General features: G+C 43.0%; 1 protein-coding gene across 2 annotated transcripts; it reads right to left on the bottom strand.

Moving 5' to 3' along the window:
• Nucleotides 1–52: 52 nt before the first annotated feature.
• On the bottom strand, nt 53–25180 carry zmp:0000000521 (spindlin-1). Of its 2 annotated transcripts, none has more exons than XM_042085177.1 (5): nt 25061–25180; nt 24030–24068; nt 22813–23060; nt 18307–18540; nt 53–4109 (listed from the first exon to the last, which is right to left on the bottom strand). In XM_042085177.1, exons 2-5 carry the CDS (start codon nt 24047–24049, stop codon nt 3904–3906), a joined length of 708 nt encoding a protein of 235 aa, XP_041941111.1. In that variant the 5' UTR covers nt 24050–24068; nt 25061–25180; the 3' UTR covers nt 53–3903. The 2 variants fall into 2 exon arrangements, with proteins under 2 accessions (XP_041941111.1, XP_041941120.1); XM_042085186.1 differs by lacking the exon at nt 25061–25180 and adding an exon at nt 24486–24637.

The following is a 25180-nucleotide window of genomic DNA, read 5'->3' as shown; positions in this document are numbered from 1 at the left end:
ACAGCAGGTTTTATCAGAACATCTGCAAACAGTTAAACACATTTGTCACCAGTGCAAAAAAATATCGTCTTTATTTTATTTCATGGTAGCATTGTTACAGAAACATGATGGGTGTGGATTTGACACTCCTTGATGTAGTCGCCTACAGAAAAGTGAACTTTGGTAATAAGCAGCGAAAATGGATTCAAACACACAAGCACAAGTGTGTCATCAACGTATACATGGGCAGCTGTGCATTACCAGAAGCCAGCAGACGGCACAAGAGTAAACACAAACAAACAAACACACAGGAGCAAGAGAGAGAGTTATTCACAAAGGAGCCGTGTGGCTAAACAAACCGCCAATCAAAAGAGTACAACATAGGTAAGCCTATGCCATCAATCTCTGCTTTGACAGCCAAGGAGAAAACTAAATAGCTCAAAGACGTCCTCAAATTTAAGCATTGGCTTGGTTTGTTTGGAACAATAGAACATCTTCAGGAACTTAAGAGTCTGTCTTTTTGGGGGGGAAAAATATTGTGTGCTTTTAAAGAAGGAAAAACATTTTTGTACAGACCTTGATGATATATCTGTATTTATTACAAACATGGTCATTTTGATTCAAAGGGGATAAGTGCAATATATAGTTTCCATGAGCTTCACCCAAGATCCAGGGTCACTCACAGTTTATATCTCACTTATTAATATCTTAAAACACAGTTTTTAACTCCTGGTTTAAAACCCAAAACTGAACCATACAAGTTCATTACAAGTACAACTCTAGTGCAGGTCTTAGCCAAGCCAAGTTAGCAGGAGGTGCTGGTGTGCTGGCAGCGTTCTCTAAAAGTAGGCTACCACCTGGACAAGTGCTGGCAGCTTTAAAGTTCCTTCCCCGATTTCACAGCTGTGCTGTATCAGGACTGAATTATTACTTAATATTACACCTAGCGACTGGGCTTCCCAGTCTAAAAAATATCACATCAGTACAGCCAAATGGTGGATTGTGTCCAGTCAAGCACAACACACACACACACACACACACTCCTCTGGTGTGTTTTTAAGACTACCCTGCCCTGCACGCTCGTTGGCACTCCTGTGGTAAGAGCTTGGCCACGGCCGGTTCTGGGCCAGCAGAGGCTCCCAATCAGAACCAGAACCAGACACAGGCCTGTTCCACTCGCAGCTCCTGCCTGGCTAAGACCCGCTCCAGCACCTTGGCACTTATGCAGACACTCCTCCACAACTTCAGACAGACAGACAGACAGACAGATAGGCATGCAGAGCCAGAAGAGGCAGCGGAACCCTAACAGGGCAGAGACCAATAAGGAGAATGTCCCCCACTGGTCAAATCTGTACAGTGTACACACACAGGACAACAGCAACACTGGGAATATATAGACTCAAAGACGTGTGTCCAGAATAAGAAGAAGGAAGAAGAAGAAAAAAGCCAGCAAAGAAGTATGAGACAAAGTCTTGGGGTCTGTACAATTCACAAGCCCACACAGCAGCTGGATAAAACTGATTCAAGCCAAATCAGAGCCAGGTTGGCATGAACAGGGCCAGTTGCTGTTAGGGCTGCTTCACATCTGTCTGTCTCTCTAGGAGAAGTCATCCTTTTCAATGGGGTGTTTTAACACCAGGTCCCTGGGTCGCCCTCAGCTACTGTGCATGAAGGGCAACCAGAGAAACCCGAGGATTTCACTGAGGGAGGGGATACACTTCACCATTCAAAGTTGTGGCGACAATCTCCGCAGCACAAGACAAATAACTCCGTAACAAACTGTGACACATTCTTATTCTAAATTTCCTTTTGCTTTTTTTTCCCAGACTGATGTTTTCTACAATACAACTCAGTCATCAATTAATCTGATCTATGCTCCGCCAATTAGCATGATGATGCTAAGCTACTTCAGCATGCACTCTGGCTTGAGTGTGTGGGATTAGGCCAAGAGTCTGTTTAAGAAGAGCAAGAGAGAACCAAAGCCCAGAATTAAAGTGCATTTGCTACAAGTGTAATAGGCCAAATCATTACGTCACTACTAATCCCCTTACCTACCCATCCCTCCCTCAACAACAAAAAAAGTCATCAGTTCAAGCTTTTATTTTTGTTTGCAATATTTACAACAAACCAGGAAAGTTTGAGCAGAGTCTAAACATATGGGGGCGAGGCTGCCACGATAGCACAACTCCCAGAGCAGAGCCGAGCTAAGCTAACATGGCGTAACTGTCGGAGGGAGAGGGACACGCATGCCCAACTCCTCCAATCACGGTGAAGAACACAGCCTGGCCTAACTAACGGCACAGCTGAAACAGAACATGAATGTCCCAGTCCAATTCGGTAAAGCTGTGTAGCACTTTGAGGGAAAATGCCATGAGTTAATTTCGAGTTGATGCTCAAATGATCATCAAAAGCCACACCTTAAATTATCATATATCAAGTACAATAATGTGTCCGAATTTTATTTTTTTATTTTTATTTTTTTTATTTTTTAGGAACCAGCAGCAGTGCCAGCCTGCTGGAAGACCACATCTTAGATGCTTTAGTCGCCCAAATCTAAAACCATGTGCTTCTCTAGGTGGCCAAGAGCGTTAGCTACAGCGCTATATGTTAGCTTCAGCTTTTCGATGGCTTTTGAATTTAACTACTATTAGCTTTATTTTGGCGTAAATAGGAGACTTAAATGGGGACTATGCTACGTTAAGAAGCCAGTAAGTACTTGTTTAAAAGTGCATTGTTATCGGTCAGATGAATTGGAGATAAATTAATGTTAGGAGCCCTGTAGCTTCATTCTTAGCCGTTTCACAGCTATGCTACATAGACACACATTAGGAAAATTTTTCAATAATTACAAACGATCTCATTCATGTTCCAAGATTCACGGCAGATTCACACTGCCATTCCCCCCCCCCCCCCCCCCCCCCCACCACCACATGTCGTATAATATACTGGTAATGTAGATATTCTCCATACGTGTGCTTCCCTCAGGTGATTTCTGTAGATTTCACTGAACAAGGCAGACAGTTATGATGCCATAGTAACGAAATGGCTTGACTGTACGTACAGCTGAGTGACTGCTTGCCACTGACTGGAAACATCTTAGCTCAAGATCCAGCTAAAACCATCTCACTTAGTTTTAATTGCTTTCTGCTGGCTGTCTCATTCCAGCCAGGCTCTGATTCATTAGGGAAACCTGTCTATGAGTGTATTTCTAATTGTATCTCTTTAGTAACTGTATGCAGTTTAATAACTTATGTGTGTGATTAGTGCCATGACAGCCTGATAATATAAGGTTGTGTTGAGATCTGAATGTGAAGTTCATGTTTTCTTTGTGTAGTTGACACCTTAAAAGAAAAAGGTGCGGCAAAGCACGATGAACATCATTAACGAAAACGAATCAGGGTGGTCAGTCATTTCAAACCCTGCCCAAAACAATTAGCAAAACACACTGGTAGAAATATATTTTGAAATACACATACGAATCACAAATTTGACCTAATCAAAGCACAAACTCATATTGAACAAACACAAGTATTCACACGATCAGTTGTTCCCCAACATATAACTACTCATGAACATGTGAGCTGAACCACCCCCCCCACCACCACTTGGTTTAGTCCTTGTATGTGTGTGTGTATGTATGTATATGTGTGTGTGTGTGTGTGTGTATATATATATATATATATATATATATATATCTGTGTGTGGTGGTACGCTAACTGAAGCCGGCTACACTACGCTGGAGAACACGATTACAGCTGACAGACAAGTTGGGGGCGCTATGGAGCTGTGGGGGCGAGTTTGAATTTGAGTCATCATAAATACATTACTTTTAGTTTTTTCCATTTTCATGTTGTTGTTGTTGTTGATGTTGATGATGTTGTTGTTGCTGTTGTTGTTGTTGTGATGTGTCTTCATTGACTGGCCTTAGGTGGTCTTGACAAGGTCATAGACGTGGATGTGGAAGTCGTCGTCATACTTGATGTAGTAGACCGAGGGTTTGGCGGGCACCTGGTAGATGACCAGGCCCGTGCGCTTCACGCCCTTATCTGTCACATACTCCACCTGCTTCCCCACCAGGCTCTCCGACTCTTCCCCTGGCTTCCTGTCCGCAGGCAGCAGGTGCTTATTCTCTATGGAGGGAAAGAGAGAGAGTTATTATTGTTATTATTAGAGAGAGGGAGTTATTATTTTAGTCTATCTAGTTATTATTATCTAATAACTACTTTGGCAATATGAGTGACCTTGTCATGCCAATAAAGCAATAAAGAAGAGAGATGGATGAAAAAGGAGAGAAAGAGAGAGAGAGAGAGTCTACAGATATACATTGTACAACAATTGCTCCGTTGCTAGCTTAGCTGCTTTTAAGCCCCATTACTACGTCACTGGGGTTTACCCTTACAGCTGTGGTTTAGCTTGATCTCAGTTGCTGAGAGATGGAGACAGAGATAGTCTGTACACACACACACTGACATTTAGATTTCTTGTTCCTTTAGTGGGAGGACAAGCCAGATACCCACAGTCATATTCCCCAACTTAACACTAAATCATACTATGTTAAGTCCTAATTATTGATCTTGTGTCTCTTAATCATGGTGATAACTATACACACTGAGGTCAGAATACAGTAATACAGCCATTATTTGGGAGATGCCAAAATACTTTCACTGTACTGGGCCATATGATTATTCTAGTGAACTAGTAAGCAGCCACTAGACTTCACAAAGAGCTAGCACTAGGCTTCACAAATTTCGACTCATGATCTTGGATCGTGGTACACCAGTTATCTTCCAGTCCCAAGCACATTATCTGTGGTAAAGACAAGATGTGCTGTGTCCCTTGACCACCTACAGATGATCTTGACTCCTCATTCCTGCCTTATGTGAATGTGTGGTGTGTGTGTGTCTATAAGTAGCAGTGTTGGGGAAGTTACTTTTAAAAAGTAGGGTTTGCTCGTTACTCGTTACTTCTCAAAAAAGTAACCCGTTACTTCACTTAGTTACCCTCTATGGAAAGTAACTTATTACGTTACTCGTTACTTTTACGTTACTTTTGTTGCTCGACTTTGGGCAGAACCCAATATCTGTTCCTAAATGTGTAGGCCTACATAAAGTTCTACTATGGAGGACATAACAGGTATTTATTTTGTGCTCTTTATTATAAAAAATGCCACAAACAGAGCACAAGAAAACATTGGGCTTATAGGCTTCAACACCACCACTAAAGCCCTATGAAACAATATCAAATAACATAGCCTCGCTACATCTTGGGCATATAGGTGAACACAAAATATATGAGGGCTTATTTTATAGCCTTATACTCCTTCATTAAACAGGCGCTCCTCCGAAATTTGGTGCAAAGCTTGTGCAAATCGTATCAATAGGCTGGCAGTTGAGTTAACGGCAGTAGACAAAATCAAGGGACAGGCTAGGCTACAACTAACACTCACATTCCTCCCCTTAGTTTCAATGAGTTCGAAGTACTAGGCTACCTCCATCCCTCAGAAGTTAGCGTTGGCTGCGTCTCGCTTGCTATGATTGCTCTTCATTGCCACCAGCCTGTCACGTACCGTGTGGAGCTATAATTGCACTTCATGCTACCAGCCTCTGTCACGTAGGCTGCCATGTGGAGCTAGTGCCTATTGCGCAAGCGGGCAAACTGAGAAAGCAGCGTTGCTGTCAAATCTGTCCCTGGGAAAAGTAACGTTGCGCCGATATGAAAAAGGAACTACGTTAAGTTAACAAATTTTCAGTAGTAACGCGTTACACTACTTTTTACTCAAAAAAGTAGTTATGTTACTGTAACTTGTTACTTTGTAACTCGTTACACACAACACTGATAAGTAGTAAGTATAAGTATATAAGTATACTCTTTTGATCCTGTGAGGGAAATTTGGTCTGCATTTATCCCAATCTGAATTAATGAAACACATACAGCACACAGTGAACACACAGTGAGGTGAAGCACACACTAACCCGGAGCAGTGAGCTGCCTGCTACAGTGGCGCTCGGGGAGTAGTGAGGGGTTAGGTGCCTTGCTCAAGGGCACTTCAGCCGTGGATGTGGGCATGGGAGAGCAGTGCTCAACCACTTCCCCCGCCCACATTTTTCCTACTGGTCAGGGATCGAACCGTCAACCCTTCGATTACAGGCCCGAAGCCCTAACCAGTAGGCCACGGCTGTCTCTACGGCTCACGGCTATATCTACTGTATACGTAACACTTGACAACTTCTATCAGGATGAGTATCTGGACTTTACCCTGGGCTTGTTTCCTGTCTGTTCCGTCCTGCACACACCTGATATGGGAGGCCTCAGCGCATACAGTAGCCTCGGCAGCAGTGTGTGTGTGAGTGTGTGTGTCAGAGAGTATGTGTGAGAGAGTGTGTGTGCGCGCGTGTGTGCATGTGTGTCTCAGTAGAGGCATCAGCTCTACAAGTCTTCATCACTTCCTCAGGGCACCGGTCACATACACTTGACCTCGGAGATGCATTAAGACTTATCACAGCCAACATCACATCATAGACTTCTGCTTCACAGAGCGCAGATGACAGGAGATCAACATTGTACAATAATTCCCACTGCAAGTCAACATTCCACATTCTAGAGCAGTGCTAGTGCCACACATGCACAAATGGACAGAGGTCTGGCCAGCAGCTAACATCACATCCTAGACTAGATGATTGGTGATCATCATTTCACAGTGAGTCCCATTAGAAGTCTGCATTCTACATTCTAGAAAAAGACATTTTGGGCCAGACAGAAACTGTATGATTTTTCTCATTTGTGTATGACATGGTAACTGGCACTACATTTTTCAATCGTTCACCGTTGCTCTTGCTCTGCTAACACTGCAAGTTCGAACAGCTCACACTAAAAGACCAACAGAAATGTCTGACATGCCAGAAATCTGATCAGATCGGACCAGAGCTGGAATGGTGATTGTTACACGTTCTACTTGGGCATCCTGAGCCTGCTCAAACTACATGACAAATAAGAAGAGAATTTTTCCAATTCTTAAGTTAGTCTGGTCCGACTGAATCGGGGCTAAAATCGAGCCAAGCTTCAAATATGCTATAACATAGCCAAATGAGCTCTAGAACATTGCTGAAGTACACTGAAGTACAACCACTCCACCCAACAGAGATAACATGACTAACCATAACAATTTTTGAATACTAGCATCCTCTAACCGTCAAATGATACACACTCACTGCCAATTTTCTCTCATTACATACATCTGCTTGCAATTTTCATTAGTTGACTGTCCAACTCAGAGTAAATAAGAACAAAATAAACAACCATTCGAAGCAAGCCTCTCTTCAGAAGAAAGCCCTCCAATCTCAGCCGTATCAGCCCAGCTCAACTTCTATCAGTGCAGGGCAGGACACCACTCGCTCACTACCAATCACACAGAGTGACCGTCGCCTTCACTAGAAATCACACAGAGTGAATGAATGCCAAGGCCAGCTCACGGTCTCGACCTCCATAAAGGACCGCCTTAGGCCTCCATAACGGCCACTCGGACAGCCTGGTCTCGGCCTCCATAACGGACAGCCTTAGCTTCCATAATAATAATAATAATAATAATAATAAGAAGAAGAATCTTTATTTGTATAGCACCTTTCATACACAGAATGCAGCTCAAATAGCTTTACATTTGGAACATTCATACAACACAAACACAATAATAGAGAAGAAAATAATAATAACAATAATACATTTTGAGGCTAACGCAGCAAGTTGTTGTGGTAGCATATATATAGGCTTTGCTAACAAATGCTCAGGCTAACAAATGTTTAGGCCATAAAGGACAGCCCACGGTCTCGGCCTCCATAAAGGACAGCCCAAGGTCTCGGCATCCATAAAGGACAGTCATCAGCCTCCATAATGGACAGCTCACTTACTCTGCCTCCATAACGAACAACCCAATGTCTCGGCCTCCATATAGGACAGCTCAGAACTAGAGATGCACCGATTACAATTTTCCAGGCCAATTCCGATTTCCGATTTTTCATTGAGTGTGACCTGCTGATACCGATTTTAGCCGATTTCATTTTTTCTAACCACTTTACAGCACACAAAGATTTTTTTTTTTTTATCTTTTCTTTAATAGAATATTTTTGAACAGATAATCGCTATCGCTATAAAAATAGAACTATATAAATTATTCCTGGTGTGGGAAGTTCACACACATCTAAAGTGCAGTGTTATGGAAGAACCATTTTCTTCTTTTCATATCAATATCCAACTAAAAAAATATGTGATCTATTTAGCAAACTAAACTTCTGTATGAAAACAGGGAAAACAGGTAATGTCAATAAAATAATACATAAATAACAAATAAAAAATTAAATAAATATAGCCTTGCAATATAAAGATTCTTTATAAAAACACACACACACAAATCTATTGCAATCACATCAATGGCAAGTTTTTCTTCGCAAACAGAAGCATTTCTGCTTTGTCACCAGCTAGTCTGTTTCTTCTCTCATCTACCACATGTTCTGCCAGGCTAAACAAACGCTCACTGTCAACGCTTGTAGATGGTGCAGATAGGTAAGCTCGGGCAAGTGGAGCAAGTGCAGGGAAACGATCTTTGTTGTCCTCCAGTAGGTCATTTTCTTGTCTTCAGGTTGTGTTCTGAGTAGAGATGCACCGATTTATCAATGCATATTTTCACTTCTGCCAATGGGCGCCTCTGACAGGTAGCTCTGTACCTGCACAGACAAGGGGCTGGCCAGTTGTTGCTCCACCTCAGTATTTTCCTTAAGGATTACGTCATGAACTGAAAACAGTAAGCTACGTGGCTTTTTGGCTGCAGATGCTTCCTCTGGGTCAGGTCCACGAGCCGTGGATGCCTCAGCAGCTGGTTCCTCTGGTGGGCATCTGGTCTACCTCTGCAGTGCAGTCTGAAGCTCCTGTTTTACTGGATCTTTCACTTCATCGGAAAAGTAGCGATTCTTGTACCTTTTGCACAAACAAAAAAAATAAGGATTTAAGAAAGTATTGTTTCAGAATCAGATATTAACAGGCTATATGATAGGCCTATGTATATTCATTCATTCATTAATTCATTAATAAAATAGTCTAAATAAATACATAAATAATTGTTAATTAATAATAACCAACCAACCAACCTCGGGTCAAGAACTGTTGCCAACGCGTAAAGGGGCTCCTTCTCAACGTCACTAAACCTTCTCTGAACTGCCTCCAAAAACGTGGCTTTTGTAGTGCCCACTCCGAAGTCAGCTCTTTTCTCCAAAAGCCGTTTCAGCACGGTGATGGCTGGAATGACATCTGCAGCTGTTGCTGTCGATGAGCTTATTTCTTTTGTAAGTAGGGTTGGGCACCGAAACACGGTTCTAATATTGGCACCCGTGCCGACACAAACGGTAGTAACTGCATCGAATAATAACGTGGATTTCGGTGCCTCATTTCAGTGCTTAAATAGCGTTTTTTAATTTATTTATTTTTTATACGAGGCATCACTGCATGTCATGTGCCTTCTCTAACGTCTTGCCCAGATACAGTTAGCCAAAGTCCTTTTAGGCAAGTCCCTCCACTCGGCGGCCATATACCAACATTTTATGGGCACTCATCGGGCACAGTCTTTGGGTCGAACTGCGCATGCGCAAGGCTTCACGACACCAATCTTGCTCCAGCGGCGAGATCACAACACATGATTGGCACGATGTCTTCACAACACACCATATGATTGGCTCAATGTATTCACATGTCGACGTTTTGCCGAGGAAGGGGTGGGATATGTGTAGACAACGGCCATATTGGCGTGACAAACTAGCCCCATGCATTTCTATGGAGTATTTTTTGAGTGCTGTGTCTCTTCATTAGAAAGTCTCTGAGTTAGCTAACATATGATAAACACTGGATAAACCAGAGGGGTGCACCACATAGGCGAGTGGACAGTGTTTGACAGCTTGCGTGAGCCCAAATAGCTTACTTTAAAGCGATATCGCGAGCTCCTGTCAAAATCTAGCAGTGGGCCTAACTACACACAAGCAAAAGGCTATGAAACAACATCAACAATAGGCTAGCCTATACGTTACACAATATCCTTGCTAATACGCTAACTGACATTTATTTGAAATGTTATCAGCAAAGTTGTAAGGTAAAAACTTTATTTCACGGTGTTAAACAACATAATGGCATGATATTAATCTTTCATGTGCATGAGGCCCATATAGCATCACAATAAATATGAAGATCATGTTAAAAGTTAGCTGGCAAAAACATAAATATGTAGGTTACAGCTGTCAAAGAGGCTGCGAAACCATCTCAGTACGTTATCGCTAATTAAACTCAGCTGAATGGTGTTAGCACATAGCCATAGTTGCTGTTAAAATGCTTACTAGGCTAGTGCTGGGAATCTAAACACTTCAACACCGACATGTAGCCTAACATGTTCAAAACTACTGCGTGTTATGGGTTAAGACATGAAATTTCTTGAAGCATTTGGGAACACACTGAATTAACTGGAAAGTAGAGTCCCTGTTAGATTAGCTTGCTTGCAAATGCCGTTGTCCATGACCTGGCAGTTTTATGGCAAGCGGTTTTAACATAGCCTACCTTATGCAAACCGCCTACACTGGGGAAACTTGAAAGCAGAGCTTACCATTGTGTGTGCATGCATGGCAAGCTGTTTTAACATTTAAATGTATTATTCGTAGTAGCAATGAGATATTGATAGTAAATTGAATATAACAGTTCAATTTCATGTTCAAATTTGTTCCATCAATTAAAAAAAAAAGCAATTTATGCTTTAGACCATTTTAATTTAAAACATTTTAAAAACAAAGTACCGGTTCAGGCACCGGCACCGTTTTAAAAGTATCAATTTAGCACCGGTATCGGATAAAACCCAAACGATACCCAACCCTATTTGTAAGTTATTCGAAAAGAAGTGAGAAGAGTGAGCACATTCTCAATTAACCCCCACTGGTACATAGTGAGAGTGACCGGTAGGTCATTCGCCTTAGCGAATGCCCCAAGCGCACCTCTCTGCTCAATCAGCGATTCTAGCATGTAGAAAGTACTGTTCCATCTTGTGATGACATCTTGCTGCAGGCACTTGGTTGGCCGAGCTGTTCGTGGATGTTACAGCACCTGGATATTCCTGGATATCGCGAGTAGGCCTGTGGTGAGTGTTTAAAATGTCCAACAATTTTCCTCCCAGTTTTCACCATGTCAATGATGCTTCGTTGGGATAGCAGACCCTCATTCACTGCCAACTGTAATGTGTGCGCCATGCAGGGCAAACTAGCCAAGTTGGCATCATTCAGTGCTTTCACCATGTTCCTTGCATTGTCTCGCAACACTACATGCACCCTACTCCTGTCGATTCTCCAATGTTGTAACATTCTCTCGAATGTAAAGGCCAGATTGGCAGCAGTGTGGGACCTCTTGACATTGTGACATGACTCGGTGTAGTTAGAAAGTCATCATCCACCCACTGTGCATTTTGGCTTAGCACGGACATCAAGCTCAAATTTGACGTCCAAATGTCAGTTGTAAAACTAATCGCTGCATTGGAATTGGCATGTAAGATGCTGCGAGTGTGTTTTGACACATTGTCAAACATTTCTTTTAGTGCAAAATCTGAGAAATACCGTCGACTTGGTATGACATATTTTGGGCTCAGATAGTTTTTGAGATTTCTGAAACCTAGATTTTCCACCTCAGAATATGGCTGGTCATCCAGCACAATGAATTCCATGATCTTTCCAGTTATGCCTTTACTCTTTTCCTTGGTAAACAAAGCTAACAGAGGTTGCGGATTTGTGGATGCCCCAGTGCTAGTTCGAGCTAGATGTTTTTTACCTTTAGCCCCTGAGTGTTGGCCTTTGCTAGCTTCGTCAAACTTTGCAAATTCAGCTACGAATACTACGAATACGAATACTTTACTTTATTGTCCACAAAGTGGAAATTTGTCTTCAGTTTCACCACAGACATATAAACATAAACAATAATCCCACAGTACACAATCAAGCATTCAAGCACTGCACTTGTACAAAGCAGAAGAGGAGAACACTAAGTTATGATAAAAAATCAATTTAAAATAGCCTACTAAGTTAATATGAAAGTACATTAGCACCCAGTAGAGTGTTTAGATTAATAAAGTAGCTGAGGAGTAGTAAATATAACACAATACAATACAATAATAAATAAAATAAGTAATAAGACCAATAAAGAACTGGGGGTGGATTAAGTGTAGAATCCTGTATTATTAATCGCCCTTATTCCTTTAGGGACAAAGGAATTCTTAAAGATGTTTTTAATAGCGTTGGGCACCCTAAAACGCCTCCCAGAGGGTAGGAGCTCAAATTCACAGTACAGAGGATGGGAGGGGTCATTTATGATTTTCCTGGTTTTATTTAAAATCTGTTCATCATACATCACACTTAGTTGGTTTTGCTGCTTTCCTATGATCTTTGAGGCCATGTTCACTATTCTCTGTAATTTATTTTTTCGCTGCATGTTCAGGTTGCCATACCACATTATCATATTAAATGATAAAATGCTTTCGACAAGATTTTTATACACTGTTTGCAGGATGTCCCTGTTCACGCCAAAGTTTCTGAGTCTACGTAGAAGGTAAAGCCGTTGTGAGCACTTTTTATAAATCAAATCTGTGTTTTTTTTTTAAAGCTGAGGTTGCTGTCTAAAAGAGTGCCAAGATATTTAAAAACATTTACCACTTCCACTCTCTGTCCCTTTATAATTATTGGCGGTAACAGGTCCATATCATTCTGAATGATAAGTTCTTTCGTCTTACATTCATTTCTAAGAAGCTATTTTGGCACCATTGCTGAAGAGATGATGTGTGGCCGGCATAGGCATGTTCTCTTTCCACATCACCTTTCTGCATTAAACCAACCAGGGCCATGTCATCAGCATATTTAAGTAAACTAAAATGTTGTTCTTGAATTTTAAATTCGTTCGTGTATATAGAGAACAGTAAGGGAGATAAAATGGTACCCTGCGGTGCTCCAGTGTTTAGCACAGTGGGCTCTGACTTGATGTTCCCCAAAACAACCTGTTGAGGGCGGTCTGAGAGAAAATACCTAACCCAATGAATTACCCCACCATTAACCCCTAAATCAAGTCTTTGCAGCAGTACATGAATTTGCATAGAATTAAAAGCAGATGCAAAATCTATGAACAAAACTCTAGCATAATGAGAGGGAACCTGTAGATGTTTGGCTAAGACATTGAACAGTGTTGTAGTTGCATCATCTGTACCCCTTTGACATTTATATGCAAATTGAAGTTGGTCTAAGGTGTTGGACACACTGGATGTTATATGTTTACTCACTACTCTCTCCATGCATTTGCATAGAAAGGAAGTGAGAGCAATGGGTCTAAAGTCATTCAGTTCAGTTGCACCAGGTTTTTTTGGAACTGGCACAATATTTGACTGCTTCCATGTATTGGGAACTGTGGATGTCTGCAGCAGAATCTGAAACAAGTTGGTGAGCACACCCTTTAGCTGGTGAGAGCAAAACTTGAGGACTTTACCACTTAAGCCATCAGGCTTAATGATGTCGACATGATGATGTCACAAGTGTCATCCCTCCACGCCCTACTTTTTCCTTACATGTGTTTTGTTATTTTCTTCACACACGCTAAAGAATTTCCAAACAGCTGACATCCGGAGAGGTCACACCCAACACCTGCCACTGACCATCGACAGTGCTGTGGTGGAGAGAGTGAGCAGCACCAAATTCCTGGGGGGGCTGCACTGAATACAACAGGAAAGCCCTGCAGCGCATAGTGAACACAGCTGGAAGGATTATTGGAGCTTCACTCCCCTCCCTGAAGGACATTTACACCACCCACCTCACCCGCAAGGCGACCACAATTGTGAGTGATGCAAGTCACCCCGCTCACAATTTGTTTGATCTACTGCCCTCTGGGAAGAGGTACAGAAGCCTGCGCTCCCGCACCACCAGACTCACCAACAGCTTCATACACCAGGCTGTTAGGATGCTGAATTCTCTCCCCCCTCTCCCCCTCCACCCTCAGCTACATAACATCCTGGACTTTGCACCCACAATGGCTGCCTTGCACTACTCCACTTGTACACTTTACAACTTGTTGTTGTTGTCCTGTTGTCCTAAAAACACTTCTGAACACACTTCTGCTGCTCTTACATAACGTGCACCACTATGCCACTTTCATACTTAGGTCAAACAGAACTACCTCAGCCATTTATTGGCCTGACTTTTGCACTATTATGCTGACTGTCTACTGTATGCACAATTGCACAATTTCAACCCAAATTTTGCTGCTCTTATTTCTTCATTGTATGTGCCTTCTTATTTACTTTTTATATTGTTTACTTGAATGTTATGTTTGTCTGTGGACTATGTCTTGTCTCCACCGTGGGATAGTGGGAAACGTAATTTCGATCTCTTTGTATGTCTTGACATGTGAAGAAATTGACAATAAAGCAGACTTTGACATGTTAATTCGCAAAGTTTCCTACATGTGCGTTTCGTACGTGCACGTGTGATGCTGATGTTGCGCAATGTTAATCATGCGGCGCCCAAGTGCATTCAGGGTTCTTGCAGGTTTCAGTAAGTCAAATTTAAGACCTTTTTAAGACATTTTAAGACCATAAAGATTGAAATTTAAGACCTACACAACGGATTACCAAAAAATATTCAAATCAAAGAAATTCCGAAAAAATCATTGAAAAGTCATTGAAAAAGCATTAATTTAATTTACAGATAAAGCAATTACAGTAGTAACCTTCCACACCCAACTGCTTTTGACATTGCTCACTTGTAGTATACTCAAGAAAAAAATATCCGTGTCACGTGCCAAATGCCCTAAACCTTAAGCCCTAGATTACAAGTTACTTTATTAGTTACTTTCAGCAGCTGCCGACACCCCCCGCAGCCTCAACATAAAAATGACAACCGGTTTTGCCAATATTCACTTTATTGGAAATGCATTTTAACAGTAATGTCAACAATGTATAGCAGACATCCCAACCTGAAAAAAAGTAAATTTTAGGGAGGTAGCCCTTTAGCCTACTTAGATACTGAAATTCAGATGTTTGTTCAATAATGTCTAGTCAGTACACAAAATAAGGAAGGCCTATAGATAGAAATTGTGATGATAAAATATGTAGATTTTGGTAGTTTGGGCTTTTCATTTTCAACAAGAGAACAAACAGGAGAGCACGGTGTTTGCAAAGAAAAGGCTTTTCATGTAGCCTTGGCAACTAGCGATCTAGTATAGGCCTGATATAGCAAATTAAATGACACTTGTTAAACTCACCTCAACAAGTCTTTTGCAGCCATGGGCAATGCTACAAACAGTGCAGTGTGCAAAAATATCATTATGTTTTACTCTTACTGTATGAGACAAGGGTACACTTTTGTGTAGTCTGATGTGAAATGGGTCAATGTTCCTTTTTGGGGGCCACTGACTCTGCCATGACGCTCCTGTTCCTAGATACACTGAACTGATTCATTTAGTTCGGGAGAAAAAAGATAAAAGCCCACCTACACTGAAAATTGATTGGTTGATTTAGCAAAACAGGCCAGGATGCTCTCTGTCTTGGATGCGTTTCAGGCACACACGCACCACCCAGCTCATCCAACTCAGATGCACACACGATTTGAATTCCCGGTCTGGCTTGCGCGCTCTTGTTCGTTCTAGATTCCGGGAGATTTTATCTGATTTGCGGGCGTCAGGAAGCCGCTATCGGGAGACTCCCAGAACTTCGGGAGACTTGGGATGTCTAGCTAGACAGCACTTTGTCACCAGCACAGAGTGTACAACATACCTTGATGTTATCATGTTTAGCAGACACAAACTCAAAATAATGACTGTACAGCTAAAATGCGCATCCTCCCTCTATTGTTGTTTATGTTTGTGTTGCTGCGTGGTATTACACGTGAGTCATCATGCTGAAAACGTGAGCTTTAATCCCCGAGACAAGAAAAAAGCAAAGAATATATATTTTACTAAGATAAATGACAAAAATAGTAGGCCTAATGCACAGTGACTTGGATAGGTAACTTTAATCTGATTGCTAGAAATAGTAGCGCGTTAGACTCGTTACCGAAAAAAGTGGACAAAATAGAGTAACGCGTTATTGGCATCACTGGATCTAGCCATGTCTCGTTGGAAGTAGGCCTACACTTTCCCATTTTCCATACGTAGCCGAACTTGAACAAATTCTGAGGAGACGCAGACGTATTTTGCGGGCAGGTATTGCATTTATCACAGGATTTGTAGATTTATCACTGCCTAGGCTACGTACCAACACCAATATCCCCCAGAAAGAACTACAACACACTGAACCAATGTTTTGAGAGCAGCATTCTGCTGGTTTTGTTACAATTGTAGCAAAGACGCTAGAGCTCTGCTTTGCAAGCTACGACTCAATACTTTTTTGCTATTTTGTAATAACTTTCTGCGGCCAGCGTTTCTGGAAATGAACGATGGTAAAATATTTTTTAGACCTGACTAAATTAATTTTAAGACCTTGGAATGAAAATCTGACCGTTTTTAAGATGTTTTAAGGCCTTAAATTTAAAGTTCTGAATTTTAGGCTTTTTAAGACCCCGCGGAAACCCTGTGCATTTAACCGGCATAAAATCGGCATATGTCAGACTGACCGGCCGTTCTCCGGTCATGGCCAATCAAGTGAAAATCGGCCGATTCTGGTCACCAGCCGATAAATCGGTGCATCTCTACTCCGAACACAACCTGAAGACAAGTCTGCAAAACTCAGCTTGTGTGTCAGTGACATGACTGTCATGTCTTCTGTGTGGATTAGTGGACATATGTGTTTACGTAAGTATGTGTATATGGTTTAACTCAGCACTCAGGGTGTGTGTGTGATTGGGTGTGTGGTTTGCCGTCTCTCTTACTCTCTTGTCTGTGTTATTCCCCTCCACAGGAATTTGTACTGGAAATGATTATCCCCTGGGGACATTAAGGAATCTATCTAGTCATCTATCCATCTAGACACAGGCATGCTAGCTCCATCAACTATAACAGTGACCAGTGTGTGCAGAAGGAAGCTGCACACACACACACACTCTGCTCCCTCACACTAATAAACACACACAACAAGGAAGTGTAATGACAGGGCCTCACACAGCTGAGACTCCTCCACAGCCCAGACTGGAAACTGCTAACTGACGCAGAGAAAATACAACTGGCAACAGAAAATAATATATGAAAATAAGTTCTGGGCTCCAGACTAACTCTTTTTCCACTAGAAGCACAGTGGCCCCCAACGGAAAATTTTAGGGGTGCAATCACCGTAAATCAACATGCTAACCAAATATTGTTTGTCACATTTTTATTGTGCACTTTTTTAACATGTCACAGCATACTCTCTTCTTGAGACTACGATTCTGTTTAACTAGTATATTGTGTTTAAACTGCGAAGTGCCTGCCCTGTTGGCAAACTTTGTGTTGCCCGCAGTTCTGGGATAGCAACTGCAACATCGCAGTTCATTGAGTTTGTCTCCTTACAGTACCTTAACCAGCTGAATTCTCGCAGCCAGTCATCATCCAACTGTGATACTGAGTGTAGACTCTGGTACTAGCACACTAGCCGTAGGTCGGAAGAATGAGTCAATAGTTTGCTTGCTCATTGTTAAAACGCACGTACAGTAGCAGGTTGTGATGTCTTTCTCCTTGCCACAGACGTTTACGTGCACTCAATTATCTCTAGAACCCTCCCCCTCCACACATTAGCCACTTACAGTGACCATTCCCTATCCTTCTCACACTCATTGGCCTGCCACAGATTCCAGATTCATTGACGCGCCCCTTCCACGTTTAACGTGTAAAAAAAGGGGGCAAATTTACTGGTCACATGTGTGTGCGACTGGATGTAAAATGCAGTCGCTCACTCTCAAATTTTGGTCGCAGTCTGAAGCCCTGAAGTCGTCACAACATACAGAAATATGCCAATGAAAAAGTGTGTGAAACTACTTCACTGCCATGCAGTAAAACAAATAATCTAGCCTTGAGCTGAACCTCACCTGCATCAGATAGAATGCACACATGTCCCAACCTCTCCTGATTCACTTAGGTCTCCCTCCTTCCCTATCTCACCTGCTTCAGGTAGGATGCATAGGTGTCTCACCTGCTTCAGGTAGGATGCATAGGTGTCTCACCTGCTTCAGGTAGGATGTGTACATCTCCCCATTCCCTATCTCACCTGCTTCAGGTAGGATGCGTAGGTGTCTCACCTGCTTCAGGTAGGATGTGTACATCTCCCCATTCCCCCTTCCCTATCTCACCTGCTTCAGGTAGGATGCGTAGGTGTCTCACCTGCTTCAGGTAGGATGCGTAGGTCCCCATCCTTGTAGTCGTCCCAGAGCTGATACATGTAGAGCACGGGGTCCTTCTCGTAGGTGATGTAGTACCAGTTGGTCATGATGGGCGCACGGGAGAGCACCATGCCGCGCCACTCGTTCTTCTCGCCGTCCTCCTTCTCAAACAGGTGCTCCACGGCCTTCCCCACCAGCTCCTCCGCATCATGAGGCACCTTGATCTTATTATTCACTACAGGGACACACGGACCAGTGTTACATAGGAACAACTATACATCACAGCTTCATCACTGTCTAACATACACAATGATGACATCATAACTACAGTATATAAACTAGGTATAGGAGCTGTGCAAATTTGTTCAAAACCGCTGCATTGAAGTTAACTCTGCTAAGGTCTTATCACAACATAGTAGGCTACATTGAGGAGACTAAACTAAGTTAAGTTATGCAATCAAGCAGCATCTCAAAGCTAATGTTCGAATACTGTTTGGATGTCGAATTTAGCATGCTTAGCCTACTTACAGCTGCTTGTCAATTTCGTTGAAGGGCTCATTTTATTGACTCTGACACTGAATGTTTGCAAAATCCCCATGTAAATGGAAAAGTGTTTTCCAAAATTGCTTGTCCCAAGGAGAAGTACGAACCTTTATTTTAACTAACTATGTAGAAAACGTTATGAATTGCATCCACACATCAGCAGCCCTTTAAAGCAACACCAAAGAACTTTCCTCTGTCGCACGCACGCTGTACGCACGCTATTTGTTTATCCAGCACTGGCTTTTCAAATAACGATGTCCACAGACAAGGTAGTCCAAGTTGTCCCCCGTTGTCCAAGTCAGCTACCGCCACAAATTGAATCCAATTCTGTGGGAAACACTGTACTTGCTTCTAGACTTACATATGCCCACTACTCGCTGAACACACAACACTGCACTCTTTTCGCTGCATAGTCTGTAGTCTTCCTTCATCATCACTGCCTGTAAACTGTGCCGAAGATCCGACAAATCCTCTGTGACCTCAGACGACCCCGCAGGCACTAGCCCGTCATGGCCATTGCATCCACACACACTGATGGCCGCCTGTGTCTTCAGCTTAAAAAGCAATCTCCTCGCATCCACAGCCATGGAGCCAGATTAGCACATCTGAGAGGTGCGAGGGTTCAGTGCAGCATTTGTCTGCTATGCAGTGTAGGCACTGGAGCATAACAAGCTACGCCATTTGCATGGAGAGGTAGACAGGGAGTTTTGTCCACCTCCATAAAAAATGCTATGTTATTTAGTATTTAGTCAGTTATGCTTGAATTCTCCATCCAGTGCCATGTCACTGTTCCCCGAGTCCTCTGCATCTTTCTGTATCCAACCAAACTTCTCACACATAATCATCTTTTTCTCCTGAAATATATTATGTGTATGACCCATGTATGATTAATCATCACTGTGGTTTACACACAACAACGCAATTTTAGTTGCACTTGAGTTGTTCAGTGCTAGAGGAATTAATTTTTCATAAATTAGTAATAGTAAAAGAGCAAATTTGTTCTAGAGACACGACACCTTTTTTTCTCAAATGTTGTACACAAATTTGTTCAAATCCGTGTTAGTGGGCAATTTACCCTTGCCAAGATAATACAGCACCTAACAGATGTGGCATATCAAAAGATGATGATCAAATAGCATGATCAAGGATGCAAAGAGGTAAGGGGTGAATAAGGAGAGGAGGAGAGGATGGGGATGCAAAGAGGTAAGGGGTGAATAAGGAGAGGAGGAGAGGATGGGGATGCAAAGAGGTAAGGGGTGAATAAGGAGAGGATGGTGAGGCCGGAGCACAGTGGTAGCGTTGGTGTTCCTACTGGGAAGCTTTGGATCTTTGCAAAACAAATAGCAGGCTCTAGGTGGAGGTAGAAGTGCGGGTTTTTTTCTAAAACCGGCTGATTTATGTTGCTCTGTCGGCATAGTGTCGGTTTCAGTGAATATGATCAAAAAAACCTTGCCAACTGCAGCTTTAAAGGAGATTTGGCTTAATGAAGTTTGAATAAATTGGGGGGGGGGGGGGGGTGACTTTGAATTAATGTGTCTCCCTCAATTTTAGTCACAGACAAATGGTTTTCACATCGTTGTAAAGCTCTTTTCCAGCTTTACATTTAATGGAAATGCTAGAAAATATAAATAAATGAAAATAAAGGGGTATCACAACATGCCTGAATCTTAAAGAAAGTGGTTCTTAATAAACACAAGGAGGAACAGGGGAAGCAATGACCAGACTAATAATCAGATTCAGGTGAGGGGTGGAGACAGAGACACAAGGAACAGAAAGACATGGCTATGTAAACACAACAGCACATGGTATAACTAAACAAAAAGTCAAAAGCAACCATGCGAAAGAAAACAATCACCCAGCCATGAAAACCATAAGTAGTGATATATCGGCAATAAAACGAAAACCAAAGACCAAACTTTCTGGAGATGTTGATGATAGTACAAACTAACCTAAAATATATTTTTTTTTGCTATTGAATTTGTAAACTTATAATCACTTATAATATGGTATGGTTACTGTTAATTTTTGGTAAACATAGAATTTCCATTAAGTTTGCATGGATTCCAGTTGCTGCTACTGGAAGATGTCAGGGCCCTCGGAAGTCTACCAATGAAGTGTGGAGCTACTTTGAGCCTCGTGCATGGCTAGGCCGATGCCCGAGGCTCCCCCTTTAAAAACCTGTTGGTAGCATCGGCTAACTAGCACCAGTTTTCAGAGTGCAGGGGACAAGCCGAGATGAGCTATGAGACATATGTTCACACTCAGTATCATGTTTCAACACACTTTAGGTCAATATCACACCGGAATTCTCCTTTAATATTGATCCAAAACACATGCAATTTCATTTTCATGGCTTTCTTATATGTCCGAATCAGCATTCCAAGTTTCATTCAAATCCGTGGCAATGCGGTCCAAAAGTGTGATTTCACACAGAATGACCCGTGTGTGTGTGTGTGTCCACATATGTGTGTGTGTGTGTGTGTGTGTGTGTTTTACACCTCATCTTTAACTGTCCATTTCTCTTTCTGCTCTGAGCTCACTAGCACCATTCTCATTGTGAACCTGTTGCCATGCCAATATCATGCAGTGACATCAGCACCCTAGCATAGGTGAGAAAATAGAACCACTTCCTGTTTACACACCGTAGCGTTACACTGTGCGGTGGGGAAGCCAGTAGAGTGTCAAAGTCTACATGTAGATCTTGTACCCAGGGTTACAACTGTTTGACCATTAACCTCAAAACTGGACTCATTCCAACACTGCAAACTACAGTAATGCTACCCCCGGTGCCTAGACAGGAAGTTAATACTACTAAATATGGAGTTGGGAGACAACGCACCATGTCCTGCCCAGAGAGAGTCCGTGAATCCCCCCCCCCGACCTTATGTCCTTCTATAGAAGAGAGTCTCAACCCTGACCTCACCCAAATTGGATAGCAGGGCAAGATGGCTGCTATGGAAAATCAACAAAACCTTGTTGAACCAGCATATTCTAAAGACATTTCGTCACATCCCAAGATAGAACCCCTTCTCAGTGAACACTTTGAACACTACTCTTTGCAGCCATCTACAACCATGTCCCTAACCCTCAGAACCATGTTCCTAAACCTCAGAACCATGCCCCTAAACCTCAGAACCATGTCCCTAACCCCTTAAGAACCATGTTCCTAAACCTCAGGACCATGCATGCCCCAAAACCTCAGAGCCACGCTCATAAACCTCAGAACCATGCTTATAAACCTCACTGTTAGAACCATCTAAAACAATTTACAAGAGACAATCTGATTGCCCTCTGGCTGGATATTTCCTTCCTCTTTTGCATAGGACTTCACCATCACTGCTGCCTGTTACCAACAGAAAGGTGGTTGCCTGTTACCACAGAACTTAGCTTCGCTGGAATAAATCCAAACTGTAACTGTCTGAGGGAAGTTTCTCCCTCTCTCTGTTGCCCGCATTTTTGTTGCTGTTTAATGTCTTTTACTGACACTTTTATCCAAAGTGACCTACAGAGACCAATTGCAGGGACAGTCCCAGTGGGCCGTCACGTTTTAAGTGCCTTGCTCAAGGACACAACAGTGGCAGCTCCTAGCCCAGCTCCTTAGGCATCCGCACTGCATGCTAACCCAGCTCCTTAGTCATCTGAGCTGCATGCTAACCCAGCTCCTTAGGCATCCGCGCTGCATGCTAGCCCAGCTCCTTAGGCATCCGCGCTGCATGCTAGCCCAGCTCCTTAGGCATCCGCGCTGCATGCTAACCCAGCTCCTTAGTCATCCGCGCTGCATGCTAACCCAGCTCCTTAGGCATCAGCGCTGCATGCTAACCCAGCTCCTTAGGCATCCGCGCTGCATGCTAACCCAGCTCCTTAGGCATCCGCGCTGCATGCTAACCCAGCTCCTTAGTCATCTGCGCTGCATGCTAACCCAGCTCCTTAGGCATCCGCGCTGTGTTCCAGTGTGCTCACTCACCCACTTTCTCGGTGAGGACCTGGAGGTTGGACACCCTGTCGTCCTTGAAGAGCTCAATTCCGTAGACACAGTCAAAGCCGTCATATTTGACCATGAAGAGTGAAGGGTTGACGCTGAGGCGGTCCAGTACTGTGCCTTTCCACTTGGTGAGCGCGCCCTTCTCACGCCAGCTGTGCTGGATGCGCTTGCCCAGCAGGCTGCTGGGGTCTGGGGACAGGCCGTCGCTCAGCTCCCCGCTGCTACGCTTCCTACCGGGGCGGGTAGGGTGAGCGTGAGGAGAGGGAGAGGAAAGAGGAGGGGAGGAAAAGAGAAGAAAAGAGAAGTGGTGAGGAGACAGGGGGAAAGATAAGGCAAGGAGGAGAATGGAGCAGAGGGAAATGAAGAGGGAGAAGAGAGGAGGAGAGATGAGGGGAGAAGAGAGGAGGAGAGAAGAGAGGAGGAGAGAGGAGAGGAGGGGAGAGGAGAGGAGGAGAGAGGAGAGGAGGAGAGAGGAGGGGAGAGGAGAGGAGGAGAGATGAGGGGAGAGGAGAGGAAATGGAGGGGAGAGGGAGAAAAGGGGGAGCAGTAGGGGGGATTGTAGGGGGGTAGTGTTTAATAGAGGAGGACCATGGATGAGGGGAAAGCATCAGAGGAATTAGAGAGATGGATAAAGGGTGGAGGAATTGGTGAGATGGAGAAAGGGTGGAGGAATTGGTGAGATGGAGAAAAGCATGTGATGAGCAGCAGAGGGAGCGGTGGGAGAATGAGAAAATAATGTCTGAATTAGAGAAGGCAACTAACAAGACGAGCCCTGGCCATTCTAATTAGGTTGTGGCATGACGCACGCATAGGCCTATGTACTACCACTAACCTACATAACTCACAGTTTGTGAATATCTACCTGTGTGCACTTTGATGGCATGGTCATACTCAGATTTGATCACATGCTGGTCCACAAAACAACACTTCAATTAGGCAGCAGCATCTTACTTGCTTAACCATGGCATCTTTATACCTAGCCTACCACTAGGCTATATCATGACAACTGCTCTAGAATAAGGATACGATTTTAATGTGTGGATAAGGTGATAAAGAGATAGGCTGTGTCTCCCAAAGCTACTAATGTTACTATTAAACAGTCCATCTCATAATTTACTGCAGCTTTTCTAAGAGTCAGACAGACAGATTTGTAGGCTACACAGATGTGGGTGGCGTAATGTTAAGGAATTGACACCTACCTCCCCCTTTTTTTGGACATCTTTCCATCAATTCAAAACCTGGGGTGAGAGGAAAAGAGAAAGGTAAACATTCTGATTACGAGCTAGGTTTTTACTCTAAAACAGTGAGGCAGCTTCAGATGGTAGTAATTAGGGATTGCTGCAAATCTGCTGCCAATGGCATGGCAGCTACAGATCTTAGCAAACATGATCATCATTTTAAGAAACAAACTGGGACAAATGCTGGTGAAAAGCGGCATGAGAAGGTCTTAACAAAGCATTTCCGAACATGTGACAGAAGGCATACAGAAACGCGAATCAGTTAGCTAGGGCCTAGGCTAGGACTAGGGAGACCCCGGGACACAGCTTGGCATTGAGAGGAATTTACTGCTGTCACTGCTGCGCTGAATGCTTCAACTAGCCACGCTGGCTAACGTTGCAGGACTATTGTATGATTGGTAGTGGCAGCGTACTAACCCCGCTCTCTGCTGCTTTGTCAACAACAACTGCTCCCGTTTATATAACCAGTCTTTATAATATAGTCCTAGTCGCAGATTTCAAAAATACATGTCCATGTCACGTTTCTGCCTTTCTACTTTATTCTGCGCTCAAGGAAGTGACATCCGTAATGTTGCGGCATTCTTGTGGCTAGCTAGTCTTTTTCCAGAAATGAAGGTGTCTTCTTGCATGCCTGCGAACAGGGTTGTAACGTTAGCAGACTATCCTCCCCGAAACATCGATTTTACCTTTATTTGTTTCTCACCATACAATTGACACCCCTTTAAACGTTCACTGCCATGTAATCGAGATAAATCGCAGTTAATGTTACCAATACATCAGTAAACGTCAACGACAACCAGAATATTGCAGCCGTATTGTGTCAATTCCAGACATAAAACGACTAACCTAACGCAGCTAATGCTGTCCTTGCATTATAGTAGCATGCGCGCAACAGGCAAAACGGTATTTTTTAAAGGACTCGGTGTTGATTGACAATCATTATCTTCATATGCAAACTGTTAGACAGGAAATCTTTACAAAATGAAAATTACCTGGCTAATATTTTCATGTCTAAGGTGCACTTCCCCCTGCAAAGAATTGTCTACCTCATGGACTGTGTAGGCTCCGAGACGTAATGAAGGAAACAGTGAAGCTACATAAGAACTACAAGT

The sequence above is a fragment of the Alosa sapidissima genome, chromosome 1 (genome assembly GCF_018492685.1).
Source record: "Alosa sapidissima isolate fAloSap1 chromosome 1, fAloSap1.pri, whole genome shotgun sequence".
NCBI classification, from domain to species: Eukaryota; Metazoa; Chordata; class Actinopteri; order Clupeiformes; family Clupeidae; genus Alosa; species Alosa sapidissima.
Note: the sequence above shows the minus strand (reverse complement) of the source record. Positions and strands in the feature narration are given on the sequence as shown.